The 13,922-nt window shown below is 47.6% G+C and overlaps 1 protein-coding gene across 5 annotated transcripts in view; it reads right to left on the bottom strand.

Moving 5' to 3' along the window:
* Window positions 1-13,616, bottom strand: part of FMNL3 (formin like 3) — a 52,305-nt gene extending 38,689 nt beyond the window's left edge. For all 5 annotated transcript variants that reach the window (XM_045184141.2, XM_024575645.3, XM_045184142.2 and 2 more), the window contains exon 1: window positions 13,234-13,616. In XM_045184141.2, the coding sequence (XP_045040076.2) occupies window positions 13,234-13,359 (126 nt within the window). In that variant the 5' untranslated portion in view covers window positions 13,360-13,616. The remainder of the gene's footprint in view (window positions 1-13,233) is intronic.
* Between the last annotated feature and the right edge of the window lie 306 nt (window positions 13,617-13,922).

The following is a 13,922-nucleotide window of genomic DNA, read 5'->3' as shown; positions in this document are numbered from 1 at the left end:
TTACTTAAAGCGAATTATTCTGATTCTCTAATCTATAAGGATTAAGCATTTCTCATATACTGCAATGATTCAAAGTAACAAACCGACCCACGAATGGCCAGAAACTACTTATCACCTCATCTCTATTCCTCACTGAAAGCTGGCAGGAAGGCCTCCACAGCCTTCCCCACCTATCAGACCTCAGACAAAACCTCCGTGAACTGGCCGTCTGTCCTGATCCCGCTCACCTCTGTGACGGGACTTCTCCAGCGGCCCTGCAGACAGCTGGCTCATTCTCCCCCTTTAATCCCCTCCCGCGTGCTCTGGCCCAGACAGCCTCCTCTCCCCCCACTCACACCCGATGTAACACAGCAGGCCCTCCTTAGGGATCCGAGGGCGTGCTGGCCCTTCGCTAACTCCCCAGTCCTCCTGTGCCTGCAGCTGTGTGACACCCATCGCCTTCCCATCTCATTTAGTCTTCAAAATACATGCGACTGGGCAAACAAATAATAACCCCTTTTATGGGTAAAATAACTGAGGCACACAGAGCGCGCCTCACAGACGCGCCCTTGTTTTAATTCCCTAGTTATTCAAAGTACAGCTCAAAATAAATATTCTGTCTCTCCAGCTTTGTCAGCATCGTCTTCTGTTTCTTCAGTATTCTCCAAAGCACTCAGCAAAGTGCTGTGTCTACAGTGGGCACCTAAGACATACTTCCTTAATAAATCAGGGAAAGAAGGAAAACGAAATGAAAGCAGAAAGTTTCTCACAGGCTCCCAAGGCTCTCTGTCTCCGGCCTTCATTTAGCGGGGAACCTTGGTTATCTGTTCTCCTAACAATCTGTTCTTTGCCTCCCAAGGAAATATCATAATTGATCATTAAATATTTATTCACTTAGTATCTTTCCCCACGAAGGCAGAAGGGATATTTGTTTTTTCACCACTGTATGCCCAGTGGCATCGCTGGCACAGTGAAAAAAAACCCCAAAACTTGTCAAATAACGAATGTCCCACTGAGCGCACTGAGATTCAAACTCATGAATCTCAGCCCACATCTTTCCACCACACGTCTTAGCAAAGGAAGACTTGTTCTGGAACTTCCCCTACGCCTACCATAATCTGGACAATCCCCTCCAAAGCAGCACTGAAGGCAAAGGGGGCAGATCCTGGAAAGAGGAGGCGGCTGTAATTAAGAATATGGGCTTTGGGGTCAGACTGCTTAAATTCAAGCCCAAATTTCAATACCTAACTGTGTGATACCAAAGGAGCTATTTAACCCCCCTGGGCCTCAGTGCCTCACCTATAAAATGGAGATAATCATAACTACTTCGTAGAGCTGTGATGATTAAATGAGATAATGTATGTAGAGAGCTTTGCACGCTGCCTGGCATGAGATTAGCACTCAATAAGTGTGAGCTACTAAAATGATTAGCTGGCCGTGTTCCTGGGAGACAAGAATCTAGAGAATGTGGCTTCCACGGGAGTCAGGGCTGCTAAACTGACCTGACTTTGAGACTCTTTTAGCTGCGGTGAAGCCCAGAGCTCATGAAGTCTTCACTGACTTCCCCTGCTTCAGCTCCGCTACGGCTGGAGGTGCAGCTCTCACTGGCCTGGAAATGAAAGAGGCTAAAAATATACAGGCTAGCTGTGTCTGGGGACCAAGATCATGCCTACACTTATGAACTTAAAATACAGCCTCAGGGCAGAGGAGCATCTCTTAGGGTTCTTGCTACTCTGAGAACTCGTTCCAAGCTCAGCGCAAGAGAGGGGAAGGGCTGTGGCCCGTTGCTGTCCCCACTGGTGGCCTGTCTCCCTTTTCTTCTCTTCTTCTGACTCACTGCAGAGAATAAGAGAAAGGAGCTGCCTTTTTTAAATAAAAGTTGAGTCTTCCTCTCCTATATTTATTCCTTCCTCTTCCCTTAAAGGAGGAATAAGTACATGAGTATATATAATTTTTTAAATCAACTCAAAAGCTTATAAAATAAAACAATGAGTCACTGTTCAGCCCCCAGCCCTACCCATCCCCCTCCTCAGGTCATCACAGCTTGGTGTTGATTCCTCCGGCCTGGCCTGTGCATTAACAGACAAGCACACGTGGTTCTATGAAGGATTATATATATAGTCTTCTTTCAGTTGCCTTTTTTGGTGGTTATATTTACACACACACGTCTTAGAGATTCCCCTCAGCCACAGCCGCTCACCCAGTGCCAGGTATTTGGTGACAGTGATAAGTACACATGTCCCCACCCTCATGGAGCCAACAGTCTGGAGGGACAGGTAATGAACAAGTCATCAAACAAATAATTTCAAAATGAAAAATACAAAAGGACAAATGAATAGGACAGTAAGACAAAGGATAATAAGGACGAGAGGTCTCTGAGAGATGGCATTTTTAAAACAGACCTGACGTATAAGCTGGACTGAGCCATTTGAAGATCCAGGGAAAGGGCATTCCAGGAGAGGAAACAGCTTGTGCAAAGGCCCTGAGACCGAACGGAGCTTGTCCTGCACTGAAAGGCGGCTAATGTGGAGCTCGGTAAACAGGAAGGCAAGTAAGGTTAAAGAGGTCAGCAGGAGCCAAATAATGCAGTCTCTAAGGACCGAGGCCAGGGTTTTGCTTTTTTTTTTTTTTTAAGTACAAAGCAGAGGAGTGATGCTAGTTGATTTACATTTTCAGTTTGGCTGCTTTGTGGAAAATGGATGGAAGGATGGAGAAAGGGGCGGCAGAGAAAACTGGAGCCCAGACAATTGGGTGCAATACAAGCAAGAGCCAATGTTGGCTCCGACTGAGGCGGTGGCAGCAGAGATAGAGAATAATGGGTAAGTCTGAGACATATTTCTGGAGACTGAATTGGCAGGGCTTGCTGACAGATTGGGCAGGGGAAAGGGACAAGGCAATATTAAGGATAACTCCCAGTATTTGCCCTGAGTAACTAGATGAATGGAAGAGAAATAGATTTGGGCAGGAAATGTACAATCAAGTTGTTTCCAGTTTTTTACTGTTAAACAATGCAGCTCCGAGGACCCTTTCCATGTACCTCCACACACACGCGCAAACAGTTCTATAGGGCAGTTTCCTGGAGGTGAGGCGGCTGTGAAGGGAATGCACATTTGAAACTGATAGACCCGAGAAAATGCCTTCTAAAATATCTGTATCGAATTACCCTACCCTTAATAGTGTATTCATCTACCGTTAATGACAACCAGCGACACTGTCAATCTTTAAAATTTCACCCAGGTAATTAGTGTTAAAAGTATACCATTTATTTATTTATGTATTTATGTATTTATTTATTCATTTATTCATTGGGTACCCTGACAGGGAATCGAACCCCTCAACCTCAGCATATCAGGATAATGCTCTAAACCACCAGGCAGGTCCTAAAAAGTGTATCATTTAAATGTTCATTTTCTTGACTTCTGAGATAAAGAATTTTTCCTTTCTTTAACTCTTAATTATATAACACATAAGTATATTCTCCTTGTAAAAAACGTAAACAGTATAAAGCTAAATTCCTTTTGACTCTCTTGTTCTTCCCATTACGGTTCCCTCTGTGCATCCCAGGGGTAACTATCATTATCACTTTTATTTGCATCCTTCCAGAACTTTTTCTGTGCATTTTTAATTCTATATATAATCAAGGATGAAGCACGTTCTAGAAGTTGTGTTTCTAGCAGTCCTTTTAGCATGAACGAAATACCTAACCAAAAATTTTTGCTTACAGCCTAAGTAAGTGACATCTAAGGTGAGGCCTTCTCCACGTTAGTTTACCCCTCTGAGCCCTGGTTTCATCACCAATAAAACAGAAATGAAATAACTATTTCACAGAGTCGTAGTCGAGTTAAAGGTAAAAGCACACAGCAGTACCCAACAAATGTTCATTCTCCTTCCTTAACGTATGCACGTTAAATCCAGCACTTGGTGGAGATAAGAAACAGCCATTCCCAAAAGAATGAGATGGGAGTCTTCGCCCAGAAAAAAAACGTTCCTAACATTGGCCTGAAAAAAAACTGTCATTCGTAATAAATAAAGGCCCCAAAAGATCTGAATTTTTCTTCAAAATTTTAGTATGAAATATTCTGAGCAGTCAAAAAAAGTGTAGGCTTTTGTTGTTGTTTGTTTTGCTTTTTGTAAGGTCAAAAGCAAGAGGATTTAAGCATAGAGGTAACATCTAGAGCCTGGACGTTTGAAATCCCTCGGGCACACCCTGGAAGCCGAGGGTCTGACGGTCCAGGAGACCTCGGGCTGGCCGCAGGGGGAACTGCAGCTGGAGGCCTGCAGTGCCTCGGCACACAGGGCATGACCGCAACGCCGGGCCACACAAGAATGCCACTGGCTTCCCCGGCTTGTCACAGTGCATCCTGTCACCCCTACCTGGATGTCTCTGGATGTTGAGGGCGTAGGTCAAAGGGGCACATCCCTCCACAAAGTGTCCTTAATCAAAGTTTAAATCGAAATGTCCAGGGGCCACACTCTCTCTCCCTGAAGGGGAGTCAGCCAAGTTTCAACAAGCTGTTTTTGGAACCACAAACAGAGGCACCATTTTATCTGAACTGATAACCAGCGCTCCTTCTCCTTACAAAATATCAAGAGTACTGTTTGTATCAAGGAGCTCCCGCAGTGGCTTCTCCTCGCCCAGCGCTACCTTCCCGTTCCTCTAGACTCAAGGCCGGGGATTTCCTAGCAGACCCAAGAATGGGCTTTAACCCCACCCCCTGCCCAAATACTCTGTGTGTGTGTGTGTGTGTGTGTGTGTGTACACACGCACAAATGCAAGCGGGGGGGGGGAGAATTAGGGGTCACAGATTTAATCAGATTTTAAGAAGGATCTGTTACCCAAAAGATTCAGAAGCACTGTTGCAAGATCTCTTAGGTACAGAGTCCAGCACAAATAATGCCCCCTTTTTATTACAAAATCAAAGCGTGTAATTCTGTAACATAACAATATCACACTCAAGCACACCATATGACATTCTAGGTGGAATGTTCAAATGAAAACTATAAATTATCACACCCGTATTATTACCCTACCAACCACACTCAAGCAGGCCTTACTTCTGCCGGACCCTGTATATCCCCAAACTAAAAGAACTTTGACCCTGGCTTTGATGAACTAACCAGGGGGTAGGCAAAGGTCAGCATGAAGTATGTATACCCCAAGCTGCTTCTTGGTAAGTTTTAGAGTAGAGCCCACTAAACCTACAGAGGTAGTAAAAAGAAGTCTGCTTCTAGTAATAAGAAATGGGAAAACCAAGGAAGCACCACACACTGAGACGCTGCCTTCCACTTGTACTGCTCTTGAGGCTTCATCCCCGCCTGGGACCCAGGGCGATGCAGGTAGAGATTGGAAGAGGACTCACAGCAGGGTGCTGTCAGCATGGTGGACAAGATCATTCTTCATTGTGGGAGGGTGACCCGAACGCCTTAGGGTAGGTAACATCCCGTGTTCAGACAGTAAGAGCCAGAGGCACCGCCCCCCCAGTCCGTGTGATAAACAAAACATCCTCACTTGATTCCTAAAACTCCCTGCTGGGACAAAACCTCCCCCAATTGAAAATCACTTAAGGGACCAGAGGTGGTATCCTGGGTACTGTGTATGCCACAAACACTTATTTGTACACTCTTTATAGACTGCAAAGTATTTTCACTACGTTTGCTACTTTAAGCGTCCTCCATACCCTGTAAAGTAGGTATTATTATCACGCATTTCTTAAAGGATGAAATTGGCTCAGTTCTAGGTTTTGCCTAAGGTCATTCAGCTGGATGGGGAAAAACTGCTATAAAGTTGCATCAGAACCCAAGTCTTCTGACTCCAAACTCACACTCTTTCTTTCAGTCCATCCTGAGCCAGCAAGAGTCTCAAACCAACTACTTCCATCCAGAACAATTTTTTTTCTTCAGGTTTCACAGAAACACTGGGAAGATCTAGGGATTGCCCCACCTCTCCCTGCATGGAAGCTGGTAAAAACCAAGCAGAAACTAACTTTGCTCTAAGCTATAGGTAGTTCTTAAAACAGGATAACCACCCCTAAAGTACCCAAACACCAAGCTCACCCCCAGGTTACTTAGAGGGGGTGCTGAGCAATAGGAGGAGGACTATGCCATTCTCCAGTCTGGATCTGAGTAGAAATGAGCAAGGGGTGGGGGGAGAAGAGGCTACACATCTTTCCTGTTAAGATTTTTAGGGACCCAGAGGCAAGACCACCCGCCCAACGGGAGTTAATGCCCTGGTGACACTGTGAATGAAGGTGGGGAAGTGGTGAGAGATGGGGAGGGGACAGGGGAAGAGAGGAGGGCAGGAGCTGAACCATCAAGGGCATACAATTACCCAAACTGTTCCTCTGCAGGCAAAATTTGTCATGTAAATCATTCTGTTAGTCCCTTGCGGTTTAAGCATTATTTAGAACACCTTAGAAGGTACTTTTTATAAACTGAAAAGAGTATACATATCCGTAAAGCTGGGGGGGGACTGCTCCCCAAAAAACCCTACCCAGGTCTCCCCTACCCAACATAGAAATTCCCAACTCATGATTTTGTTGTGAGGCGAAGGAAGACAGAAAGGGTAAGAAAATCTGGAAAGAGGATTCTGAAAGATGAAGAGAAGTAGAAAGGAGGGTGGGAGATGAAGACAGGCAGAGTACCTCAAGGAGTGAGAGGCAGCCTGATACGTCCGCATCTTTCTTGGGGGGCCCATCCCCCCATGCGGAGGGAAAACAAGATACAAAGACACGGCTCTGCTGACCGAGGCAAAAGGGACTGGAAACGGGAACTCAGGAATTCTAGCCACCCCGTTCACCTCTTCTCTGGAACCCGCTTTTCTTCTTCATGGATGACAATTTTAAAACCCTTAAGTTCCCATCCGGTGCTATTCCAAGAGGGGGCCCTAAAGTACCCAGAGAAAAGCAAGCATGGGGAGAGCTGTGCAGAGGCGGCGCCCTCTCTTATCTGGAAAGAAAAAGGTCCTTCCTCCTCTCTAAAGGGCACTTCCGAACTGGAACAAACCCCCGGCCTTCCCCTGGCACTACCTACTTCAGTTCAACTCAGACCTGGGAGAAACGTTTCCCTAGAGTGGAGGTGACCAGCCTGGCTGACCAGATAACACACGAACCACGAACTTCAGGCAGCAGCCCTGCGGTCCCCTGGGCCACTACAGTCAGCTCTGGGGCGGATACTTGAGTCCTGACCACAGAACAGGGCCCTGGCTGCAGCTAGCCTTCCCAGGCAACCTCAGGGGCAGAGGAGGATCTGTGGTCTCATTTCCTCTCCACCTTGGCTTCTTTTTTTCACTGCAGCGAAGATCAGCTATTTGCACAGTGGCCAGTTCCTGTCCTCGCCCGCTGCCGCAGTTGTTTCCCACAGGCAGGGCTGTGGAGCACCGGTGTGGCTGCCACCTGCACCGCCCCAGCTACAGGAACAGGCCCAACGAGTCCCGAGTTACACGGGCTTTTCCATCCCGGATAAGACAGCAGGAAGAAGAAATTGTAAGGGACAGAAAGCATTTCAAGAACACACAGCGGTGGACATTTTATTTTTTGATCTTACATAATAGTTATATGTGAGAAATAGTTTATAATGAAAAAGTGTAGAAAATGTATACATTTATTACATAGAAATGTGTACATATAATAAAATCCCAACAAAGAGTAAAGGACACAAACAAAAGAAGGCCAAAACACCTACGATGAAATGTCGATAGAAATGCAAAGTAAAACAAGATACCATTTCTAACTGATACAACTGGAAAAGGTTTTTAAAAAGTTAACTCATACAGTAATTGTTATCTTCTAGAGAAAAGAAGATACTGACTCGATGAGTGGAAAAGCCGGTACAACTTTTTTAGAAGGCGTATTTCTCAAAGGCCTTTAAAAAGCATATACCCTTGCCGTGGCCAGCTAGCTCAGTTGGTTAGAGCATCTTCCCGATATTCCAAGGTTATGGGTTTTATCCCCAGTCACAGCACATAAAAAAATCAACCAATGAATGCATAAATAAGTGACAACAAATCAATGTTTCTCTCTCTATCTCTTCTTTCTTCTCTCTTTCTCTAAAACCAATTTAAAAAATTAAAAAGCCTATACCCTTTGACCCAATAACTTGACTTCTAGCATTTATCCTGAGGAAATAATCAGAGATACACACCAATATTTATGTGCAGGATATTCATCAGCGTAAATAGTAACAAAAGAGAGAGAGAAACATAAGGCAATAATAAAATACAATATCATAGAATACTATGCATGAAATGAGAACAGTATCTATGCATGCATAGAACAGTATCATGAAATTATGATACTGAAGAATATTTTTACAATGAGAAAATGCTTAAAATAGTAAAATAAAAAATCAGTGTATAACACAATATGCACAGTACGATCCCAAATGCTAATAGTAGATAGTAAGATTACAGGTGATTTTAATTCTCTTCATTATACTCTCTATACACTTTGTACTTTTTTATATTTTTAACTTCCAAATTTCCTTAATAAACATGAGTTATTTTCATAATCAGGAGAAAAGGAGCTATTCTCAATCCTCCTCTCTCTCTCTCTGAGGACACTCACAGGCATCACTCCCTTTTCAGAAAACTGTTTGGAAATGTGTACTTAGAAACTTAAAACCGTATCCCGCAACCGGGCTTGTTCAATTTTGGGTTTCTATCCTAAGGAAAACTCTAAATACTGAAAAGGCTTTGTACACCAAGGTGTTCATTACAGCATTGTTTAGGAGAGCAAACAGAAGCACCTGAATGTCCAACGACAGGGGGAGAGCCAAGTGAACAATGGTCCATTCATTTGCTGGATCGTTGTACCCACAGTTTAAAAATGTTTACAATGAACAGCCTGGGGAAACTTATAAAATAACAACAAAAACATCCCAAAGCGAGCATATACGTATGCCTATGCAGAGAAAAAAACACTAAAGGTTTTCAAACATACTGGTAAAGGAACTAAAAAAAAATAATGGATGTTTTGTTTTTCTTCAATCTTCTAATTGCCCATACTTTGTTTAGAGAATGAGTATTACTTTAAAAGAAAAAGGGAAATAAACAAAAGCAAAACAACAACACCTGAATCTCCTTCTGAGCATTGGAAACATTCCCAAATGATACAGAGTCCATCCCTCCAGACCATCCCCGCACACACGTAACACCGCCCCCAAGTCTAAGGCAGGGTCACATGGGAATGGCAAGGGAATTAAGCTCCTCCCTGTGGTCTAGGGTCTTCTCACTGGGGCCGCTGCACAAGAGGGGTCTCTGACCAGCTGCCGTCCAGGGTCCTTTCCTTCCCACAAGTCCTATTCCAGCCTGAACTAATTCATCAAAATCCCCAGGGCTGGGAGAAAAATTTCCGCCATGGCGATTTGGAACTTGATATTTAGTCCAGCTTTTTCCCAGCCCCTTTCTGTGTCAAAGGAGGCCTGTCGAAGCCTCTTAAACAACTAGCACCCAGGCCAGCTGAGCTCCCACATCGATGCTACACTCACAGCAAAACCCCAAGTCATCAGTCATCACCGGGGACACGGGAGAAAAGGAGCCGCAGCAGGGTCAGGCTGTCACACAACCCCACCCTCATGCCTGGAGAGCCTCAGGGCCTTCTGAGGGGCATCCAGGGCTTTTTCTGGCGTCAGTACCTTCAGACTCTGTTTCAAGCCTATAATAAGTCAGCAAAGAGAAAAACCGAGGTGCGACACAGCAAAGGCAGACAGGTATCCTTTCAGCGCCCTTCAGCCCTCTGCCTCCCCTCTCTATCTAAGGAAAGGCAGGTACTGGCTAGACTCTAGCTTCTGAGTAACTGAGGGTGGACTGTAATCCAGCTGGGACCACAATACAGACTGGAGCTTTATCAGACCAGAGATCAGCTCGCATCCTAGTACTACCAAAGAGGAGCCCCAGTAACTGCCCATCCCTAAACTTCTCAACACTCAACAGAATGGGAGCTGCTGCTCAGACAGGGTGGGGGAGGAAGAATCCCAAGGAAACAGCACAACAGCAGCTTTGCAATCTTTTTAATACCAGGGCACATCTAGAAAATACTATTTGTACAGTATACGGGATATGATGGAAGCCCGAGGGGACCGATCAGGGACCGCAGCCATCCCCGGGGTTGAGGGGATCAGTATCTCAGCATGTCAGCAGGGAAGCCCTGGATTAGGCACTGGGTTCTTTAGGACTCTTGGGATCAATGTCCTGAGCAAATCATCTCAGGGCCTCAGACCTCCAGCTCTCCAACCTCAGCCCGGGGCGGGGGGGGGGGGGGGGGGGGGGGGCGTGTTGGGGGGGGGCGGGGGGGCAGGCCATGGGTCAGATCACGTGTCTGCATCAGAAAGATGGGAATACGCCTGTGGTCTTGACTCAGCAATGATACAACTTCCCCAACCAGGGTGCTTTTCAGGGGGGTTTCCATAGATACACTGGGACTGGGGCATCCCTCCTTCTGATACCAGCAGACTTATCCTGTGAGACTGGCTTCATCAGATTTCTAAACTTAAATCCCATTTTGGGAAATACAAGTGGTCTCAGATCTGAGACACTGCTAAGAGCTACATATTTAAAAGCTACTATTTACTGAGCACCTAGTAGATGCAGACTCTGCTAAGTACTTGACTTTCAGTTTCATTAAATCCACACAGCAGTCTCATGTGGCAAATACTATTATTATCTCTATTTATAAGGGGAAGCTGGGACTCAAAGGGATTAAGTCCCTTGCGTGAGGTCAAACGCTTTTTTAACTGAAGACTTGGAGAGCCAGCACTTGTGCCCACTTTGACTTGAAAGTCCAGATGCTTAACCAGGACACCAGTATGTCACTCAACTAACCCCCCAAATACTGGCTTTTCCTGAAAGAAAATCAATCCTAGTGAAACTGACAACCTGAGAAAGGAAAGGGTGAAAAAGGAGCAGCCTGTCTGACACTTTCACACAATCAAGAAAAACAGCTAAGCTATATATTGAGTCCCTCCTGGGTACCTACGCGGCTCACCTATTTCTCACAGCCCCATCAGGATGGGCCGTATTAGCTCCAATTTACAAATAAGTAAATCTGTAAAATTACAGATGAGGCTCAGACTGGTTAAGACAACTGCTAAGACAGGACCCTGGCTTTCTCTACTACACTTTGTTCCTCCCGACTATTCAAGAAATACACCTGAGCTTATTCCAGGGTCAAACATCCAACAGCCAGTAATGTTCCCGAAGGATATTATGTAGGGCACGTTTCAGTGGCAGAGGAAGAGATCTTCAAGAACCCCCACAGAACTCAAGCTTGCAAGAAAGCGTGATTTCCCTGTGTTAAAACAGTGAGGTAAAATCCGCTTCTCTCTTAAGGCAGCTAACTAGCCCTGGCCTGCCCTGTTCCAACCCCCCATCAGCAGCAGCTCTGGCACACAGAAACAAGACCAAAACAAAAGCCACAAGGAAACACATCTCAACTTTATACAGAAAGGAAGGCTTGCAAGTGGGTGGTCCAGTCCTCTGCTTAACCTGGGCTCTCTGGGTGCTCTGGCTAGTAACCAGGATATCACGTGCACTTTGTACATATTAAGCCATCAATTTGCCAACGAAATAAATTTACAACCATGCTCCAATGAGGACATGATTGACTCTGGTTCTGACTCACAACAAATGGCCTGGCAGCCCCTACCTAAGGCAGTCCACCTCTTTCTCCTTCTTTCTCTCCAATTCCTGAGGCTACCTCATGCCAGCTCACTGGGGGTTTTCACACCCCCACTAGAGTGCAGATTCCCTCCCACTCTTTTTCCCAACAGTTGAGCTCTTGTTCTCTTGGGCACCAAGTCTCAGGCTCTCCTCCTCAGCCTCTGCGATGGCCACAGAACATTAGTAATCACTGACTCACCCATCCCCGAGGAGGCTAGGGGAAGTGCAGAGAACCACAGGATGTGTGATCCAGATCCCTTTGGCCCTCTGCAAAGCTGGTGGGCAGATAGGTTCAGAGAGGTGCCAGTAATACTGCTTCCCGGTGGATGCTCTCTGATCTGGCTGTGGTGCCAGCGGGCCCATGTCAGGCTCTCCACCATCAGAGAGACCAGGATCTTCACACAGCTCCTCTGATGCCAACAGATCTAATCTCCCTATTCCAAGGCAGATGAAATCCAATAAGGCTGCTAAGTCCACAACTTATCCCTCTCCTCATGGGCAAAGGCAAAGTCAGCGCTTCAGGCCATACCAACAATAACAGCAGCATTAACACTGCCTGCCTCTTAGTTCTTCGAGGAACTGGGAACTATTTCCCCAAGTCTTACACCTCTGTTAGCAGATATTCCATCACCTAGTTCGCTTTCTCTCTCCAAAACTTCACTTTTAGCCCCAACATATTTCTGGCTCTATCCCAGTGATACCAACCCAGATCCTCTCTATCCACAGAGCCACCAGCACCAATGTCCAATTCCCATACCATACGACAATCCTACAGTATTCTCCTAAGGTCAACTGTAACAACTCATCTACATCGATCATTTAGGAACCTACAGAAAGACTGAAAAGAAACATAGGCAAAGAACACAAATCAGCCACACTAGGGCTTAACATAAAAAGGGGGAGCGGGATGGTTTGTGCATTGTTTCAATTGGAAAAGTACACTAGTGAAATGGCTTATCCACATGTTCAGCCCTTTTAGGCAAATCCACCACAACTTTGCAGGATGCCTGCAGGCCATTCTGAAAATAAGTAGAATGGCATCACTCTTTATTCCACCTCCTTCAAGAGCTGCCAGCCCCCTCCCCATTCCCCCTAACCTCCCCCAAACATCTGGTCCGGGCTGGGAGTGGGACCCACTCCCTGGAAAACGTCCATGTTAACACGAGAGGCGGTCTCCCCAGTCCGAGAGCCCCGACTTAGGCTGAAGAGTGGGCCGGCCCCAAGCTTCTGAATTCCCCCGCAGCAGCCAGAGGCTTAGGAATGAGAACTCTAGGGACCTGGGGAAACTGTCCGGGAAGTGGAGAGAAGTGAGAAGGGCAGCAGAAGGGTGGGAGTAAGAAAGAAGTCTGGATCCCAAGCTGGGGATCCCTCCTCCTAAGTGTCCATCGGTTGAAGCGTCAGTCGGGAGGTCCCCGACGGGCCTGTCGGGGCCGGCCACAGGCTGCTCAGAGGTTGCCGGAAAGGCACTGGAGGCCGGGGTCTGTCGGAAGCCCTGACTGATGGGGTGGGCCGGAGGGGGAACGGCGGCCAAATCCCACCCCGGGCTCTGGGACCTAGGTGGGAGGCGGTAGAAGGGGGAAGGGACTGGGCTCGGCTCTCACCAGCACCAGGGCGAATCTCTCTTCCAGCTCACAGGGCTCAGGCATCGGCATCTTGCCCGGCGGCGGCAGCAGCGAGACAGAGGGCGGTTCGCCCGGACCCCCCTCGGCGCTTTCCAGGTTGCCCATCCCGGCGGGGCCCCCTTGGGGGCCTCAGCCCCCCACCTCCACCCCCGGGGGCCTTGGGCTCGGCCGCTCGGACCCGGCTCCTCCCTCAGAGCCGATCCCCCGGTCCTGATTCCTCGGCCCGGTCGGGGGCTCTTCGGGGTTCCGCAGGCGACGAGTCGCGGCGAGGCAGGCGGCGCAGCAGACCGCGGCACAGAAACGACCCGCACAGCGGCCAAAGCTCAAGCTCACACCCGCGCCTCTCCTCTCGGCGAACCACCCCGGCGCTGCCCCTCCCCGCCCCCCGCGCTCTTTCCCTTCCTCCCCCGCCCCCCCCCCCCCCCACTTCGCTTCCTCCCACCCACTCCCGGCCAGTACTCCGGCTTCCCCCGCGAGCGCCGACTGCAGCCCGCTCGCCGCGCGCCCCATTCATGCAAGCCCCTCCTCCCGTCCTACTCCCGCCCGAGCGGGATTGACGGTCGCACCTGCCAATCACAGTGCCTCCCGCCCCCCTGAGCCTCGCGCCTGGCGCCTAGCGCGCTCTGGCGGCCCTGCTGTGTATCTAATTAATGCGGTCGCGCAGGGTG

Source organism: Desmodus rotundus, chromosome 3 (assembly GCF_022682495.2).
Source record: "Desmodus rotundus isolate HL8 chromosome 3, HLdesRot8A.1, whole genome shotgun sequence".
Classification (NCBI taxonomy): domain Eukaryota; kingdom Metazoa; phylum Chordata; class Mammalia; order Chiroptera; family Phyllostomidae; genus Desmodus; species Desmodus rotundus.
This window is presented reverse-complemented; position numbering and strand designations above follow the sequence as displayed.